The 20,633-nt window shown below is 44.4% G+C and overlaps 1 protein-coding gene across 8 annotated transcripts in view; it reads right to left on the bottom strand.

Moving 5' to 3' along the window:
- DEAF1 (DEAF1 transcription factor) overlaps nt 1–20,633 on the bottom strand; it is a gene marked incomplete at its 5' end in the record, with an annotated part of 32,310 nt that overhangs the window by 976 nt on the left and 10,701 nt on the right. For 2 of the 8 annotated variants that reach the window (XM_081202913.1, XM_081202915.1), the window contains 4 exons: nt 145–234; nt 5,433–5,498; nt 15,774–16,024; nt 20,250–20,381. In XM_081202913.1, coding sequence (XP_081059039.1) covers nt 145–234; nt 5,433–5,498; nt 15,774–16,024; nt 20,250–20,381 — 539 coding nt within the window. Of the gene's footprint in view, nt 1–144; nt 235–5,432; nt 5,499–8,070; nt 8,195–14,722; nt 15,193–15,773; nt 16,025–20,249; nt 20,382–20,633 lie in introns of those variants that run through there. The other 6 variants (XM_081202914.1, XM_081202916.1, XR_014010295.1 and 3 more) reach the window with 5 other exon arrangements.

Below are 20,633 nucleotides of genomic sequence, written 5' to 3'. Positions count from 1 at the left end.
AGATGGGTGGGTTTTTCGTGAAGGAATCTACCAAGCAGCCCTTCTGATCAAGTCTCAGTGAAATAAATGAGTGGTGACAGCTGAAAAGTGAGACGCCATGGGTGTTTGTTTCTCTGGCTTTGCGGAGTATAAGGAATTTATTACCTTCCGCTGACAAAACGTTGAGCAGTAATTGACTTTATGGCAGCCAGTGCACTCGTTCATTGCTTCCCGACCACAGTTTACACAGGATTGCTGTCACAACGCAGACACAGAAGCTAAGTCAATGGGGAGGAAAGAAGCACTCTCTCCTGCAAAGCCTTAATAGTACGAGATACATGATAAAGGGCAGAAGTGATGCACAATTACAGAGGTCCTGTGTAGGGAATACTTTATTTTTTTAAAAAAATTAATCAACTCTTGCCTACAGCAACTGAGCACTTGGAAGGATTAAACAGGCACTTCAGTTACCTAGACTTCTCCCCTCCTGTCTTTCTGAAGGATCACAAGGAAGCCAAGGCTATACTTGTCAACTTGGGACTCAGCTGAAAATAAAATGTTTTAAGTGTGTTTTAAGCTCAACATACAATGTGACACTAGACGGCGATTGGTAGCCTAATGGAAAATTCAATGTATTTTTTTAAAACGCTTAAAAAACCAAAACATTTTCAGAAAGTTTTTTTATATGTACGTAGATTCCACCTTGGAGGGATACCTCTGACTTCACAGTTGCGCAAACCTAATGTAGCCAAAGATATTCAAGTGTTTATACAACAGACCAACTGTGGATTTTTACCATATCTTCTTTAATATTCCATGTATGCAGGAGCAGTATTTCTCAATACTTCTTCAAATGCACATTCAAAACAAGGTTAGATATGAATAAACATGTCTATTAATTTAAGAACATAAGGAGAGCTAGCTGGATCAGGCCAATGGCCCATCCAATCCAGCACCCTATTCTCACAGCGGCCAACCAGGTCCCTGCGGAGAAACCTGCAAGCAGGATCTGAGCGTGAGACTACTATCCCCTCCTGCAACACTCAGCGACCGGCATTCAGAGGCATAGCTCCTCTGGCCGTGGAGGTGGAACATAGCCATCGTGACTAGTAGCCATTGATAGCCTTGTTATTATATTTACAATATAAAACCAAACATTGAAATTGTCTATATGAAAACAGTTTAAAATGGTATTAGAAACACTGAAAAGGTTAAAACCACCTCTAGCTAAACAGAAATCAAACACATGTAACTTCTGTATGACTGGATAGGTTTGCATAAACAAGAATTGTTCAAGCAGTTTTAGCGTATTAAAAATATAACTTGATTATAGGTTTCAAGAGCTGATGCATTTTATGCAAATTCTTCAACCTTATGGATGTTTATGGGTGAGCCTTGGAGGGAAAAGTGGGATATATAAATATCATAAATATATAAAATAAGTAAGAATTATACGGCGTTATGTACAGTTGTTGTGAACCACTTTGATTTTTTTAAAAAAATGAATTAGCTGTATGTATTTTCTTAAATCAATCAATTGATGCACTGTTATTGTGTGACTGAGTTTCAGATTGCTTTTTATATCCGCAGCTTTGAGCACAGGTGGATTTGTGGGAAATGCTGTATATAAATAAATGGACTGTGTCTATGACTCAAAAGAAAAAAGTCCCATTTTGTAGTACACGTGTTTAGGTCTGCAGCCTGAACCTGATATATGGAACAGGACAGCCCATAAGAGAGCTCATTAGGCTCCTGCTTTCATCGTGTCTCTAATGATGATGGATGCAGAAAAGTTTGCCGCACGGCCATTTGTGGGGAAGGCAGAAAACAGTGGCAAGCAAAAAGTCCCAACTGATTATTTTTTTAGCTCTCATTATTTCTAAGCTCATTTCATGAATTACTTTACTTCACAACTCAAAATACCAATTCCAGGAAAAGATTTATATATATGCTTCCTGATGAAAATGAAAGTTGGGGGGGGGGGAGTGAGAGAAAAACAAGCCAACATCATGCAAGGGAAATGTGTGCAGATGGGTTGCAGGTTCCAAAGGGTTGCTTAGGTTTCCAAAGAGCAGGAGGAATTGACCTTGTCATCACCCATCCTTTTTTTCCCTTCAAAAATGCAAATCTTAAAAAAATGGCCTCTTCAGGCTTCTTTTTCCCAGTGTAACTTGCTCTCGGGGACTCTTTTTTTTTTAAAGTAAATTTTTATTGTTTTCCTTACATATTCTTTTCCAACAAACCATAATAAAACCATACATTCCCTTTGACTCTGCCGAGTCGCGACTCCCCTCCCTCCTTACAATTGGTATATTTAACCCCTTTCTATCACACACATCATTCTCATAATAATACTATTATACATTGGAGGTATTATGTCAGTCCTGCTAGTGTCTTAACCTCTTTACAATTCTTCTTTAAATATTCAATAAATTTACTCCAATTATTTTGGTATCTTTGATCTTCCTGGTCTCGGATCCTCCCTGACAGTTTGGCAGGTTCTGCATATTCTGTCAGCTTTACCTGTCACTCCTGGATAGTTGGTATGTCTTGTATTTTCCATCTTTGGGCCAGGAGGGTTCTTGCGGCAGCCGTAGCATACATAAACAGATTTTGATCTCGCATTTTAATTTCTGTTCCTATTAAGCCTAATAGACACGCTTCCGGTCTATTGGGGAAGGTATACCTAAATATTTTTTTGAGTTCATTATAAATTGATTCCCAAAAAAATTTAACCTTGTCACAGGTCCACCACATATGGAAATAATCCCCGTCTACCGTCTACCTCTCGGGGACTCTTGAGCACTGCTAGTTCTCACTATGAAACACAAGCATGTGCTGTGAGAGCTCAAATATGGAAAGGGGTAAATAAATAAAAATTAGATATGTAAAACTCATGAAAACAATATGGTGCTGAACTGTGAATAAAAGAACAACAGTTCTTGATCACCAAAGTGAGGTAACAGGAGCCTACAACAGAGGGAGACAAGGTGGTGCCCTCCAGATGTCATTGGACTACAACTGCCATCAATCATGACCATTGGCCAAGCCAGCTGTGGCTGATGGGAGTTATAGTCCAACAACACCTGGAGCGTACCATATGCTTTTCCCTGGTCTGTAATACTGAAAAACTGGGAGAATATCCTTCAAGAATAAGAATACTGAGAGGCATAACTTTTTAAGCTGAAGGCTCTGCATTAGTCCTCCCCATGTCCCCAATCTGCCTTTTGCCAGCCACTTGGAAGAACCAGGATTTTTATTCAGAATAAGAACAGGTGATGAGGGTGGGGGTGGGGGAGAGATGTGAGGAAGCATTAGAATAAAGAATTGATTGAGAATAACTGCATTTTTTTCATTCACCTAAAAACAGGCATTAAATCCTCAGGCAACACTTTTAATACAACTGGTGGGGAGAAACGGGACACTGCTTTGGTGAGCTGTCATTATGTCCTTTGGTTCATAAGATCCCATTAAAGTGAGCAAGCTCTACGTGTTGGGGTGGCTTGTTCAAAACCTGAACAAAAATAAGAACGCAAGGAATGTTTCCCAGCTCAATCTGCTTATAGCTCATACCTAGGCGTGATTAGCAACCTGGTATAATTGAACGAGGCCAGCGCAGGAAGGGATTCTTGGCAGTGAATAAATTGACATGCTGTGAAAGCATTAACACAGGCCATATTTAGTGCAGATGGATCCGCTAGCTTTCGGGCCCAACTGATTCACACTCTCATTATCACCTAATTTGTTTGCACCATCTGCCTGCAAATTATCTGCAAATCTTGAAATATAACAGGTGCCAGAGAATTATATACCTTGATTTTAGGGGGGGGGGTACGGCAGTAACTGCTTGTGTACGCAAACCATTGACAACCTGACACTGCGGCTTGTACAAGGTTTGATATACGTGGGAGCAACATATGGGACTAGGGCCAAAGTAGATGTGCCAGCAGAAGGCCCGAGACTGGATTGCCTATGTTTTCTAAAAAGGCAAATGTAGCCGTAGAGGCCTGCCAATCTGGATCAAAGCTATAACGGGTGGGCTGCTTCAAACTCACCCTCCCTTGTACCATTTTCCTGATAGGCATCACAGCCTTAATTCTGCTCCTTGCCTCTCAGGGCAAAATGTCCTTGTATGGAAAGGATGACACACACACCTAGCTATAATCCAAATAAGCCCCCCACCCTAGTGCATTTGTCTCTTGCAAGAGCCGCAGAACAGCCTGCTGCCTCATCCTCGCTGAGCTGTGAGTTTGGGTGGGATCTACACTGAAGGAAGCAACTGGGATGTTCTCTGATCAGGGAATGGAAAGTATTGCACGGACATCTCCCGCTCTGCCACCTTGAGTGCCAGTGGAATGCACAAAGGAGTGGTTGGATAGAGCTCCCTCTGTCAGCATCGCCCTTGAGCCAGTGCCACTAACTGGACTCACACACTTCTGCCCCGACTGGGCTAGGCGAGCTGGGTAGCACTTCCAGAGACCACCTTCTGCACAGGAACAGGTCAAAGTGCTGTAGACTCACAGCTTAGAGTTGTGAGCACCGGATTCACTCCAACAAGAAGACAGTCGTCGTACAGCAGAGTATAGCAGAGTATAGCAGAGTATAGCAGAGCATTAACGACTCGGAGAGCAGCTCTGTAGAATATCTTCTTTTATTCTATCTACAACTATAATACACAACTATGTACAGAGCTAAATGAGGTCTAAACGAAAATGCTGAACTGCACTGAGTGTCTGCAGCTGCTCTTAGCAGCAACCTTATCTATACACACGATCTCTCTCTAATACTCAGTCTCTCTCTCTCTTTGATGTGAGGCTGGAGCGGAATAAGTAGAGAGCAGAAACCGCCCCCTCCTCTCTCGAGAATCAGCAGAGAACATCAGCAGATTCTTGGATATGGGAGGGGTGAAATCTCCTCACCCTCCTTATGAGTCGGAAACAGGACACATATGCACTGTTTTAGTCTCCATGCAACTGCAGAAGCAAAAAACGCAATACTCACCAAGTGCTACATCACGCCAGGAGGTGCTGCTATCTACACTGCACCCAAATTTCAGAGGGCATTATTTGAAAGAGGCTGCACACTTTGAGCACACGTGTGCAGCGGGGATCCAAAGCCTGTCATAGGAGGCAAAGAGCACCAGCCATTTCAGAGCTAGTCTCGGGAATTCCCAGTTGTGCTTGTGTTATCTGACCATGCCAGTGGTCTTGGCAGCAGAGCATCATGATACTGGAGCCAGAGTAAGAGAATGTCCCAAAGGCCACCACAAGTAAGTGGATGACGGCACCCTAACAGTCATGGGGTAGACTTCATCCCTGTACCACTAGGGGATTGGGGGGTGGGGAGCAAACCAAAACTGGAAACGCATAACATTGACAGACAATGACAACATTGTTCCAGAACAGAACGGAACGTTCTTGAACTGCTGTTTGATAGCAGTGCCTTGTGCTTACCTTAATGATGATTTCTGTTTTTCCATCTACATCTTCAGCTTGTTGAAATAACTGGCCCTGATACTGCTAAAAGGAAAAAGACATTGCAAACTTCAGCTTTACAGACATCTCAGGCTGCTCTTTGGAGCATAGTTAAATGATTCCATTAAAGTGTTCTGCTGCTATGTAATTTTCTGTTCAACAACAACACTCCTGTGAGAAGGGAACTCGATGTGATGCAGAAGGGCTGTGATGAGGATCTCCTGTGCAATCTTTGCAAAGTGAATAGAAGCTGCAGGGACCTGACACTGGTTGGAGCCAAGGCATTGGTCAGCAGCAGGAGAGGACCTGCTGTTTAATATCACCTGATTAAAAGCTGCTTTTTGCCCCACAGGGGGAAAGCTGCAGGTACCTAGGTTTCTGTGTGTGCGAGAAAGGAATCACAAGGACGTTCAAACAAGCTGCTGACAGAATGCTGCACTCACAAAAGCTGTTAATTTGGACACAATTTGATAAACTTCAGAACAAGAAAAAGAGTATTAATATTAATTTGAATTTCAAGATTTATCTTTATCTTCTTCTCCCGTCAGTGAGAGCTTTCTAGGGAGTCCAGGTGCTCCCACTTTTCTTCCCGCCATTCTAATATATTTAGTTTGGTTTAAGTACTTAGATTCACCATTCTCTGGTCTACATTGCTCTTTGAAGGGGTAGGAGACACCCGAGATAGTAGTTTAAAAGCTCCACCTTTAGGTTTGAAGCTCAGCTTTTACTATATTAATTTTGTTGGTGCTCTTCTTCCAATATCAGGGCCCTTTAATCTACTATCTCTAGCCTGTAGTTTATTTTCTTTTATATTGGTTGCTATATCCCTGCCTTTCTTTGTTGCTTTGAAGAGTATCTTGGGAGGGTATAATTTAACCTAAAAGTAGGAATAAACATACGAGCAACAGATAACATTAAATAAAGGAAGATTTGAGATGAAAAGGGGTGGAATAATAGATTATGCAGCTGACAAAGGACTACCTAGAATCCCATGGGCTGGGAAGTCCAAGGAAAAGAGATAGTGGTGACTACTGTATGATGTGTATATATAAGTTGTAAAAATGCATAAACAAAACAAAATAAAAAGAACAAGAACAAGAAAATAGCATTAAAGAGCCAAGCATGGGAAGCAACATCATGACACAGAAGACAGAAATTGACTGTTAGCTTTCTAATTGTTGGTCCAGCTTTCATTCATTGGCTGAAAGTTGTTAAGATGCTACAAGGCATTGCCTTGGTACCAGGCTCTATGTAGATCACTACCAACAATGGTGGCCAGCAGCAATTCTGGAATCTATCTCTCCAGGATCTTTCACCTTCCTACATGTAACCCCTTGGTTGAAAGGGCCAGGGATAAAACCCTCCCCCTGAGCTTGCCTTGTCTGGAACCTCTTCAAAACTTTAAGATGCAGGAAGGCAACCACAAGGATCCCAGTAGTAGTCTAGCATTGGGGGGGGGGGGAAGCATTTTTACTTCTCTCCCATTGTTTCCAATAGTTGGAACACAATGTGTTAATTTTAAAAAATCAAGAAGAAAAGAATGGAGGAGCGTGAGAGTGTTCCACTGCTCTCACTTCCCATCTGCCAAGGACATCCGGGCAGAGCATTGGATAAGGTGGACAAACTGCCTCCAGATTCCCTTCCCCTGCTTTAAAACTGTGCAGTTAAACTGCTAAAGGAAGTTTAGGTGTGAAAATCAAGTATTGCATAAATTTCAGTTCTCCATTACTCCACAAAATCTCCTTCCCCACCATCCCACCTCCAGTTAGAAAAAATAAAAAAGGAAATGGATATGTCTGTAGCTTTGCTAATCTTGGAGGAATGTCTTTATATCCAGACAATCTGTACATATGGTGTCCTCTTCCTCCCCTGCCCGCCCCAGACATTTGATTGATTGGCGGCAGTGGCTTTGAGGTCTCCTGAACTCTTTCTTTGCTCTACCTGCTTCCCTTTGACAAGCTTCATGTTGCTACAGGCTTATAATGAGAAGGAGTGCTACTGCCATTGGGGCGATCCATCTTTATTTTGGCTTAGTTATCCCACAGGAAGGCTTAAACTTTGGGAGGGGGTTGGCTCAGTAGGGGGACTTGCTATGGTGAACAAGTTTGGGTTTGCTGTAAGGTAGGGCAAAAATGCATTGCAAAATTTCACATCGACATTTTTTGAGCTATAACACTTTCCTCCGTGGTCTTAACTCAATATTCCTTCACGCCAAACCCTTTATTTATATACCCTTCATTCAGCATGGAAACACGCAATAAATTCACAATGCAGGCAAGCTCCAGAGAGCCTTAAACGAAGCACAAGAACTCTGTTAGGCAGTGCTAAATAAATTAAGTTAAATGTATCAAGACTGGAGATACTAGCCAAAATTAGATTCAACACCAGCCTAGGGTGTTAAATCTCCCGAGGAACAGTTCAAAAACAATCTAAAGCAAAGTAGATTTATCCAAGAGTAGAACCTAATACTTAAGCAGATTAAAGGCTTAATTTCAGATCATCTTTATGACCTGACATCATGGCATTTAAAGGTCTGGAGTGTTGTGAGTTTACAGGAACATAAAATGACCATGGCATAGAATCACATTAGGCAGAGAGGAGAAGATGGAAATCTCACACTTTTTATGATATACTTGCTCTGTAAGCCAAGAGAAGCAGCTTTCAGCCTTCAAATACTGTGTAACATAGATACCAGTATTAACACTCCCAAGTATTCCAATGCCATTAAAGTGTAGTAAGCACTGTCAAGAAAAAACATTGATTTGGTTTTGGTTTTTTGCCTAGGGAGTAAAGCCAATTACCAGCACAGGTTTGACAGTCATGACTCATTTGATTGTTATAACTGTTCCTAAGTTGTAGTGTCTGCCTTTACTATGTATTTTGGAAAGTTGTTTCTCACTTTCCATTTGGGCAGCTATTAAGATACCGCAACCCCATTTTGCATGATGGTTCCTGAGACCAAGGAACAGGTTTGTCCATGTTGGGATACAATTGGATGCCATTCTGAATCAAGATGGCAGACTGGAACTTTCCAAACTACACTGATTTCAAAACTGCCATCATTTTTTGGTTTCTTAGAATTCCCAAGCAACACCAGATTTGATGCTGCTTGGTATTAATAATTTGGCTTATATATTCATATCATTGCCTTACAAGTTCATAGTGTCTTCTGTGCAGACTTTTAAAAGCCTGCTAAAAACTTCCCTATTCCGTCAGGCCTATGCAGGCAATGATGTGCACAACCCTAACAATGGTCTACTGATGTTTGTTTGTTTACACACACACACACACACAGGGACGCGGACTTATAAAAAATATTGGGGGGGGCCCGGGAAAGCTCATGAATAATAAATAAGCTCATGAATATGCAAATAAAGTGGGTGGAGCTTTTGCTCGGGAGGGAGGGCAGGAGGCATGCAGTCCGACCCTGTGCATTTTGGGCTGGGGGAGGGGCGGCGATGGCGCTCTGCTGGAGGGGCGCCGGAGATTATTGGGGGGGCGGAGCCCCCCCAAACGAATTTTTGAGGGGGCCCGGGCCCCCTCAAGCCCCATGGAGTCGGCGCCTATGCACACACACACACACACACACACACACACACACACACATATATATATATATAGCTTTTTATTCATTTCAAACTTTTTAATAATTTTTACTGTCCAGTTTTATGTTTTTATAAACCACTACAATAGATTTTTATGATACAGCGTTATATACATTTTTTAAATAAATAAAATTGTTAAAGGCCTGATATAGGTCTCTATGCTTCAGAAAAAGCTTGCTAGTCAGAACAAATAATCTGTAAACGTTGTGCTTTGCTTAGCAAGGAATGGGTTTGCCCACCAGTTTTTGTAAGGCTATTTTCTAAGAATGGTAACACAGTACATATGAAGGAAATGCCTTGATCCTTGAGTTGCAGTGAAGAAATGGGGGGAAGGTTTGGTGTTGGACCTCAACATAAATGCTGCAAGAGAAGCCCATGAGAGGCATTAGGTCAAGGGTACCTCAACTTTGGATGCCTGAACACTTAGATAGCAAGCTGTGTATATCAGTTAACTAGTTGTATCTTGTTCTCAGGATTGTGGGGAGGGGTGTCCGTTACATGAAACAAAACCGAATCTCAATTAGAACTTCTTTCTGTTAACTCTAAGGAAATATGTGACATGTATGCATTTTAATAAGTATCTGCCAAAGAGCTGAACTTTGTGGCTTTTAAACAGACCCTAAAACCTTTTTTGTATCCCAAGTTTCTTTATTGGATTTTATTAGTGGCTATATATAACGTTATCTCTGCTGTGTTATTATATGCTATCCCCATTCTGTTGTTGCGTTGCTCTTAACGTTTTCATCCTCAGCCGGTTTGCACATGCTTGCCTTAAAATGTGGGGGTAGAAATAAAATAAAATACAAATATATATACAGTAAAAGCTGTGGTCATTGTGTTGCCGCCTTATAATTACCTCTCTGCAGCCACATATAACCATGCTTGGCATTTTAATCCGCACAAACTGTGCTATGCAGACTAATCTGTGCTAGAGCTGGCATCTCTCTCTCATGAGACCTCCCTTCCAGACTAACAGTGCAATCCTGTGCATAAATACTCAGAGGTAAATGAGACCTAACCAATGTAAGTGGGTACAGATCTATAGCCTTAACCTTGAACTGAAGGGGAATTTCTGCCAGAAGCATTTTCGCAGCCCTGACAGAAAAAGCTTTCCTGGGCTATGGGGCTCTTGAAGATAGAGGATCCCTTGACACATTTTTAATCCAATCTTTAGGTCACTGTTAGGATGCAGGAGGACACGGACGTTTCTAGATGCACAGTTCCCAGGCATCCTTTATCCATAATGGTGAAACCAGTTAACATTAGGCTTCTATTTGTTGTACAGAAATGCAGTTTTATCCAAGGAATGTTGGATGCTGGGCTGGAGGGTCAACCTCCCACCCCCAGCAAGATGTGGCTGTTTCTTCCAGTGTACCCCCAAACCCACAGTGTGTTGGGCCAAATATGGTTGTCGCCCAGCTATGCAAGCCAGCACATCTATCTCTTGCTGCCACCAAGGCAAAGCTCCGATTATGACAAGAGGGACCGTTTCTCATCCTGCAGCAGAAGCCGACATCAAGCTGGAGCAGGATGAGAAATGTGGGCCACCTCCTCCCTGAAATACTTTTACCTCTGAGGCAGAAATAAAATATGATCCAGATTTTTCCACCCAACATTATGAACATTATTTACCCCTTCAGAAAACCTAGATGTCTGAAATGTTCAATTATCTTAGAAAAATTCAAATACCATAGAGGAATGTTTAAAAGAAATGTCAGATTGAATAGTCACCTAACTACCTTTTTTCTCATATTTCGGAACAGCGGTTTCTGACTGTGTTTTATTAAAGCACATAACTCTGGAAGGTAATTACAACAGTCACACACCATGCCCTCAGGCTCAAGCTGGTATATAACTTAACAAGTAGCAGCCTGGGTAGCATGAATGACTGGTGAGGAAACTATTGCTCTAACAGTCCTCATGTAATGCAACACCACAGTAATAGTAAAAAAAAAAAAGTAAGTAAAGGACCCCTGGACGGTTAAGTCCAATCAAAGGCAACTATGGGCTGTGGCACTCATCTCGCTTTCAGGCCGAGGGAGCCAGCATTTGTCCACAGCCAGCTTTCCGGGTCATGTGGCCATCATAACTAAACCACTTCTGGTGAAGCAGAATACCCTGACAGAAACCAGAGTGCACGGAAACACTGTTTACCTTCCCGCCACAGTGGTACCTATTTAACTACTTGCACTGGCATGCTTTCAAACTGCTAGGTTGGTAGGAGCCGGGACAGAGCAACGGGAGCTCAACCTGTCGCGGGGATTTGAACCGCCGACCTTCTGATAGGCAAGCCCAAGAGGCTCAGTGGTTTAGACCACAGCGCCACCTGTGTCACACCACCGTAATAAAGCACATTGTCTTATATTTCTTGAATTGCATGCAGTTGGGATGGGTGGGTGATTTCTCCCAGCTCTCCTCTCTATCTGCAGCCTCTCCCCTCACCTGCAACCCAACACACACATTTCGAAGGACCACCCCTCTCAGGAGCAGATTTCCAGGGCGCACAGGAGGATCCAGAGCGATGGGGAGGGGGTGGCAGGAACCCCTGGCCTTATTAATAACCCCAGGGTATTCTGGTCGGGGACAGAGGGTGGCGCTTGGGGGGGAATTGTCATCACGCCACTCCTTGGTGTGTGGAGTGCCTCAGGGTGCAATTCTCTCCCCGATGCTTTTTAACATCTTTATGCGCCCCCTCGCCCAGCTTGTCCGGAGTTTTGGGCTGGGTTGCCATCAGTATGCTGATGACACCCAACTCTATCTGTTGATGGATGGCCATCCTGACTCGGCCCCAGACACACTGACCAGATGTCTGGAAGCTGTGGCTGGATGGTTACGTGGGAGCCGGTTGAAGTTAAATCCTTCGAAGACAGAGGTCCTCTGGCTGGGGCGGGACAATATGGGATCGAGGGGGCAACTCCCATCTCTTGCGGGGGTGCAATTAGTGCCAGCACCGGCCGTTAAGAGTTTGGGTGTAATCTTCGATACCTCCCTTTCTATGGAGTCGCAGATTACAGCTATAACAAAGGCGGCATTTTTTCATCTCCGCCAAGCTAAGCAGTTGGCCCCTTATCTCTCTCGTCCTGACCTAGCCACGGTGATCCATGCGACGGTCACCTCCAGACTGGATTATTGTAACTCGCTCTACGTGGGGCTGCCCTTGAGACTGACCCAGAAACTCCAGCGGGTGCAGAATGCCGCGGCGAGACTCCTTATGGGGTCTTCACTGCGAGACCACATTCATCCGGTATTATACCAGCTGCACTGGCTCCCGGTGGAGTACAGGATCAGGTTTAAGGTGCTGGTTTTAACCTTTAAAGCCCTATACGGCCTAGGACCCTCGTACCTACGGGACCGCCTCTCCTGGTATGCCCCACAGAGAAACCTACGGTCTGCAAATAATAACATCCTCAAGGTCCCAGGCCTCAGAGAGGTTAGGCTGGCCTCAACTAGAGCCAGGGCCTTCTCGGCTGCAGCTCCAACCTGGTGGAATGCTCTGTCAAAAGAGACTAGGGCCCTGCGGGACCTGACATCTTTCCGCAGGGCCTGCAAGACAGAGTTGTTCCGCCAGGCCTTTGGTCAGGGCGCAGCCTGACTCCCTCCTCTGGCAACCTGCACATAATTCTGCTTAATTGGTTGCCATCAATTTGATTTAATTAATTTTTATAATGAAATATTTTTAGATTGTGTGATTATTATTTGATTGTTGTTAGCCGCCCTGAGCCCGGCTGTGGCTGGGGAGGGCGGGATATAAATAAAATTTATTATTATTATTATTATTATTATTATGAATGTAAACTCTGTTCTGTTGTTTAAAATCACAGTTTTCCTCTTGGTGTCTCTACCTCCTCACTCCCATGCCATGGACACTGGTGTTGTGCAACTTGCTTTCTCCTTTGCTCCCCTATCCCACCCATGACTTGCTGCAAGTCCAGGGTTGTGATGTGGCACTGCAAATCCTCTAACGGGAGCTGTGCAATGACAGCCGTATATTTTTATGTGTACAGGAAGGGGTGGGATTAATTCTTTTTTGAGTCTCAGATAAAATGAAACAGAAAAGTTCATTTGACGGTATGAATTCTCCAAGTATCGAAACAGGAGAAAATGACTTCCGTGGCACAGAAAAGAGCAGCTTTTCTCTCTGCCACCAATTAAATGCCTGCATTTATGAAACCAGCTTGTTTCATTTCCACTCATTAACAACTTAATCTACATGGCAATATCATCTCCTTCATATATAACTCGTAATTTCCGGGTCATGAGTTGCTGTCTTCTTCTAACCAAGATGTTTAAGCCAATGAATATCCTGGAAAGAAGCTATCACTTGCCTTCTGCACACTTAAGCTGGGTCTATAAGTATCATAGGAATATGTGCGTGCCTGCCACTTCTGATTATTTCCCTCTGCTCCCCACCAATGCACAGGAGAAATGTTCAAGTCCAGTCCCATTGCCTGTCATGCTAGTTATCCATTTTCAGGAAGTTTTTAATGTAAAGGAGCATTCCAAAACAGCAGACCCTGCGCCTGCAGCCTCAAGTTACCAGGAGCCTGTCCTTTTATTCTGCTGCATGTGTAGGGCTAGCTGAAGCAACCATTGTGAAGCAAATGTAAAGCCCTGTGTTTGGTGGAATGTGAGGCATGGTGCCCAGATATACGTGCAAGGCATCAGCTGACAATGCAACTATCAAGGGAGAAAAAAAGGCATGTGCTGACCAGTCTTTGAACTACAACCCAAATGCCCTCTGTGTCGGGTTGGTAGGGTAGATTCCACTCCCCCTCCCCACATTTTTCCAACTACTCCTGCATGTCCCCTGCTGTGATACCAGGAGGGGTTTTTGTAGACCTTCAAAGCCCACCCCTAAATTTGTCGAATAATAATAATAATAATAATAATAATAATAATAATAATAATAATACAGTGGTACCTTGGGTTAAGAACTTAATTCATTCTGGAGGTCTGTTCTTAACCGGAAACTGTTCTTAACCTGAGGTACCACTTTAGCGAATGGGGCCTCCCGCTGCTGCCGCTGCACCACCACCACGCAATTTCAGTTCTCATCCTGAAGCAAAGTTCTTAACCTGAGGTACTATTTCTGGGTTAGTGAAGTCTGTAGCCTGAAGCGTCTGTAACCCGAGGTACCACTGTAATAATTTTGAAAAAAATCTTTTTACTGACTGAATGCTCCCATAGCTGCCCCCATCCCGCTGATACCAACAATTGTTTTGCACACCCACCCAAATGCCCACCAAATATTTTTTTTATGGTCCCCTACTGCGATTCTGTGGTGCCAAAATGTTTTTGTGATTACCCAAGACTTCCCCAAATTTTATCATTTTATTCAATCAATCAATTTAATTACATTACATTAGATTTGGTGTTTTTTTTTAAATGGCCACACCCACTTTGACATACAGCCCTTTGCCCCTGGTGGTTGACCACAAGACAGTGAGACCACTGGCCCCTAAAAGGGAATGCACTCCTGGTCTAATAACTACCATCACGTCTGACCTCTGAGGTTCCTGGGGGATTTTTGGTCAGCAATCCTTTGACATCCCTGCCCAAGGCCATTGAGTGACCTTTGTTTATTAATGTATTAATAATTCTTTATATGCCATTCCATAGGAGTTCAGAGTGGCATGCCCTGAAATAAAACAAGAAACAGTAAAATCCTAGAGGGCTCAAAAGCGTTTTAATACATGTTTAAAGTGTTAAAATGTCCTTCTAACACAAGCAGCAAAGGAGCCATTCAGATATCCTGGAGGTGGGAGTTCCAGAGGTGGGGTGGAAAGGGACAGATAGACCATGCTGTTACCTTACAGAAAGCTGAAGAAACAGCAAGATCTCAGCTCAGGATTATATGGAGGAAGTTGATTCTTTAGGAAACCTAGTCCCAACTTGTTTAGGACTTTATAGGTCAAAAAACATCACTTGGAATTGTGCTTGGAAATGAATAGGTGCCAATGCAGTTGGTACAAAAAGAGGGTGACATGAATCTTATATCCCACCCCCATAGGAAGCTTTTATGGCTGCTAGCTGCTCCAAAGCCAGGACTGCAATTCAAACACTCTGTCCACTGTATCTCACTGGCTCTATGAAGTTTTAGCCACCATGGTTGCATAGAAGAGCACACAAATTGTCTGGACAAAAGACCAAGGTTAGGACTAGGCAGTGGCTGGGGCTTTAGTGTCCTTATAGTTCCTAGACCTATTCCTATTACATAGCTTCTTTCCCCTGTGCTGGCCATTTTCATCTAATCCTCGCCATGCTCCACTCACCCCAACCTTGTAAAAATAAAAATAAAAAATGTCATTTTCTGTGAATGTCTATATGCAGTAAACGGTATAGTTGTGCAAAATAATTGCAATGATTATTTATTCTTCCTACAGCTGGAATCTGTGAAAGTGGACCACAGCTTAGATCTGTTCTGGCAAATAGCAAACACCCGTGGATCTTGATATAAAAACGGTGTGGTTGTTGTTTTATTATTGCTAAAGACAGTGTTACAATTTTCATTAAAATCAAACTCCAGTCATTCAAAGTACAGATACTTTCTGCATAAAATTGAAGAGTACAATCTAAACTTAAGAAGTCCCATGATAGGCAGCCTTCCACTATTGCATAAAAGAAACTGTGAAGGCTACCAACTTGCCACCTGAGCAAGTCAGCTGCAGACTGATTTAGAGCTAGTATTGTGTTGTCATTCCACAAGCATAGTTACCTCTTTCCTCTCCACATCAGCTTGAATTTTTGCTTGGGTGACAGCAGCTTCTCTGTAGGAAGAGCTGGCCTGCTTAGCTTGCTCAATCAGAGTCTTCAGCTGCTGAGCTGTGCTGAGAAGGGAGTTGACCGTCTCCTCAAGGTACAGCCAACTCCGCTGCTCTGTCATTTCAAGACCATTCACCACGGAAGCCGATATGGTTTTGGTGGGGGTGGCAGGTGGCACAGCCAGGGCAGGAAGTGAGGTCAATACTGAAAATCGAAAGAAATCCATTAAGATACTTTGGTTCAAGTTCAATTGGAAGCTTACTGTATAGTAGCAACTTTAGTCTGTAACTGCTTTGGTTCACCTCTCTGCCCCTTTAGAGGTTCAGAATTACCTACAACCTGGGCTAATCAAAATTTCATACCACTTGCAAACCTCAGTTCTCGGAGGGAGTTCCAGAAGCACAGATTTCAAAACTATAACTGTTACTGCATACTCAGTAGTCCCTTTCCAAGCTTTGGAAGTCACTTTCTGCAGAGATCCACAAAAGTCAGAGCTTTGTGCATCTTCCCAGAAGCAACAAACAGCCACTTCATCTTGCAACCCAGAAGGACAGCAGGGACTTCTTTTACAATACAGTCCTATCCATGTTCATTCAAGCAAAAGTTCCACCATGTTCAATGGGCCTTAACCAGAAAAGTGTCCACAGGACTGTAGCCTTAATGGCACCTTTTAATGGGACATTGATCATGCACTAATCATGTTACCAGCTCTGAGCCTCTGGCAAGTGCAAGGACATGGGCTGAATACCAAATAAGCTTTAGAATGGCTTTGTTGAGGGACCAGGAGTGGGGAGGTTAAGTCAAGCTGTTCTCCACTGCTGCATCATTGAAAAAGGTTGGGTGGTGATGGGTACAGAAACATGAGCAATGAAGCATTTGGTCTGCAATGGAAAGACACGTGTGTGTGTGTGTGTGTGTGTGTGTGTGTGTGTTAGCTGAAACTAATCAGCTCACTGTGGTTACACAAGCCGCAACTGTTTTCAACAGTATTTGCATGGGGCCCCTGCACAAGCCCCCAGAGAAGAAACAAAGCTGCCTGCTTTGTGATGCCAGCTGCCCACAATACCTATGCCGCAAAAGGAGCAGTTGGCAAAGGATCCCCCAGAAATGTCAGACTCTTGCTTGTTTGCTCAGAAGTAAGCCCCACTGTTACGTGTGTTTAGAATCACAATATAGACACAAATATTTGCATGTAATCCTATCTATGTCTACTCAAAAGCAGGTCTCTCTGAGTTCAATCCTACTCCTAGGCAACTGTTGGTAGGAGTATAGCCTTAAAGGCATAATTACACAAGTGTACAGATCGGACCAAAACAATTTTAAAATTCCAGTTTTCATTCAGAAAACTCTGCAAGAAATAATATGTCTATACACCAAGTATGCTTCCAGTTCCCCCAAATCATTTAAAAATGCTAACTACGTTTTAAAAACAAACTTGCGTAGCAATTATTTAGCATGTATTAGACTTTAACCATACTGCAATGGGTGCAAGTTTCAAAGTTAAAGCCATGAATTACGAGAAACAAAATGTAAACCCCAAAGCTTTTATTAAGTTAGTAAATGAAACAGATGTTTGCTCAACTGTATCAATAGGATTGTAGTTAATTTGATTCAGTAAAACATCCCTGTCTTCCATATATTTGCAGAAGCAACAGCTTTCAGCTACTATGCTTTCTACAGTGAAGGACAAAGCTTGACATTTGATTGCCTGATCTTTCCATAAGTGTTTATACTTCTGTAGTCATGCCCAGTTAATGGGCTTTTTTTCTAATGCACTTGCTCTTTCAAATAGCCAGTGCACAACAGTGTGCTCAGAAGTGAATGAAAAAGGAAGGTTTAAGAGGTCATGAGGGAAATAAAATCTTATTAAGAGCCACACCATGCAATAGCATAGCCACCACCAGAGGGTTTTTTTCTTTCTTTGCTCAGTGAATAACCCTAAAGAACTCAACTGGATGTGATTCTGCTACTGCCATGGTGCTGAGAAAGTATAACCCCTTTACTATCATCATCATCACCACCACCACCACCATCACCTTATAGGCCTACACATGGGCTCTATGACATGTTCAGTCAGACTCAGTGTGAGTTTTTGCCATGTGCTTCAGCTGACACCAAAACTGCTACACAGCCTGCAGTTCATCTACAAACCACGGCACCAGACTTGTGGGAGAAAGTCCAAATGCAGTTGAATCAATAACAAGGTTCCCTCCAGAGAATCAACAGAATGGTACCACTGGAACAACCCCCAATGTATTCCAGAAACTGACAGGTTTCATAAATCCCCTGGGATGGCCAAATTAAGAGATTCCCTATTCAGACAGAGATCAAAGCAGTGGGAGGAACCTATAGCCCTCCAGATGTTGTTGGACTACAACTCCTTGGCCATTAGCCAGTGTGGCTGGAAATGCTAGGAGCTTACCCATATTTGAGCTGGTTAGCAGACTGAACCCAATAAAAGCCTGGTCACAGGGCCTCTAGCCTCCAAAACATCTGTCTCCTGGCCAGTATACAACAAAACACTCAGCACATGCCCTGCTATAAGTATTGGGCCACAACGCTGCTGCATTTGTATCTGAAACTGTATTCGCACACCTCCACCCTTCTCCTGATTCCCTATCCACCCCTCCAATCTGTGGAGAGGTTAGCTAGCAAGCACTATGAAACATACTGAGCACTCCAAATGTTGTGTTATAGGAACTAGTCCCTTATGGAAGAAAGCTGATATTGACATATGAATCTAAGGTGAAATGCTGTTAAAATGTCTCACTTACACAATTAGTTTACAGTTGCGCAGACAAAAAATTTCCTCCCTTCCCAATGCAGTCCCCACAAAACCTGGTACTTGGGGGGACTCCCTGAAGCAGACTAGGCCTGGGCAATATATCAATTTATTGCCCAGGACCGGTCTAAGGGGGAGACCGCAATGATGGCTTCCCTCAGTGGTATACCATGGGTGAAACTGCTGCCTCCAGTGCCCAGAGGAGAAACACGCTGCAGCCAGGTGCTGGAGGCAGAGGGGCTCAGGAACAGCGGCGGTTTCACCAGCGATATACTGTTGAGTGAAACCACCATCGCGGTCTGTCCTCATACCAGCGCAGAGGGAGAAACAAGCTGCATCGGCGAGGCGCTGATACAGCTAGTTCCTCCCTCGCTTTATTAAACTGCTTGGGTGATGGGCACGCCACTGCCCTTGCCTCAGCCAAGCAGTTTTATGGAGCCCCCAACTAGCCACCGGCTCAAACGATCCAACAGCAGGGTCGGGCTCCATTAAAGTGCTCCCGCTCCCCCTTTGAGGGAGCCCCGATCCTTCTCCTGCTCGCGTGTGAGAAGAAGGACTGAGGCTGCTCAGCTGGGGAACAGGAAGCTTCTTGCCCCACCTCCGGCTAAGGAGCACGCACAAACAAGCCCCACATCCCTCCTCCTGTGCCCCCCGCCCATTTCAAGGCAGCGGCGGATGCTGCCTTAGCTGCTGCCACTGCCTTGGCAGGGGGAGGTGCGAGCGGACTGCTTGTCTCATTTGCAGTGGCGTAGCGTGGGTTGTCAGCATCCGGGGCAAGGCAAGTAATTTGTGCCCCCTAACCCGTGGATTTGCGCCCCCTAACCCTAACCCCCAGATGTTGCGCCCGGTGCGGCCGGCCCCCCCTGCACCCCCCACGCTACGCCACTGCTCATTTGGGACAGGCAGCCTGTTTGCCCACCCCACCCGGCCCATGCCAAGGCATCAGGTGTGGCAGGCATGTGATGGAGCATTTACACACCTGCCTCATCCACTGCTGCCTTGACACAGGCGGCACTGGGCGATGGAGGAGACGGCACTCTGGATGAGGCAGAAGCAGCGCACGGTGGCCGGCAACTGCCTTGTTCCTTCCCAATTCCTTTCCAAAATTGTGACATATTTGCCATACCGTGATGTTTAAAGGTAAAGGTACCCCTGCCCGAACGGGCCAGTCTTGACAGACTCTGGGGTTTGTGCGCCCATCTCACATCTATTGGCCGGGGGCCAGCGCTGTCCGGAGACACTTCCGGGTCACGTGGCCAGCGTGACAAAGCTGCATCTGGCGAGCCAGCGCAGCACACGGAACGCCGTTTACCTTCCCGCTGGTAAGCGGTACCTATTTATCTACTTGCACCCGGGGGTGCTTTCGAACTGCTAGGTTGGCAGGCGCTGGGACCGAGCAGCGGGAGCGCACCCCGCCGCGGGGATTCGAACCGCCGACCTTTCGATCGGCAAGCCCTAGGCGCTGAGGCTTTAGCCCACAGCGCCACCCGCGTCCCTGATGTTTAGCTGGCAGTATATTACGATGTTGTAAAGCAGTTATTGCCCAGCCCTAACGCAGACTGGGGAACCACAGGGGGAAGGGGAATTCCATTGCACCTGTTGGCGCAATGCCTGATCTCTCACTTAGCTCTTTGGGATGAAACTTACCAATTTTGGGATGAGAGGTTGGCAGTGCTGCTTCTGGAAATGCGGAGATTTGACAATTGTCCTGATAACTTGGGTAGTGAGGCTCTGGATGCCTGACCCGGCAAGGCTGCTGAACGTTTGTGTCTTGTACTACTGGGGGGGGGGGGGAAGGAAAATCAGGACTCATGAAAAGAATTCATCATTTGGTTTTCATTTTACACTTTTGATATGAGTACCCAAGATGCAAGATTACAGTACGAAAAGGAATGAGCAGCAGCTGGAATTATTCTGGAACAATGTGAACTGAAGAGCTCATATCACTCTTTGTTAAAGAGCAATGCGAAGACTTAGATTAGAATCCACAGATTTTTCTTTGCAAAGTGTGTTATTTAAATAGCTGGGTCC

Source organism: Podarcis bocagei, assembly GCF_964188305.1.
Source record: "Podarcis bocagei genome assembly, chromosome: 1".
In the NCBI taxonomy this organism is placed as follows: Eukaryota; Metazoa; Chordata; class Lepidosauria; order Squamata; family Lacertidae; genus Podarcis; species Podarcis bocagei.
This window is presented reverse-complemented; position numbering and strand designations above follow the sequence as displayed.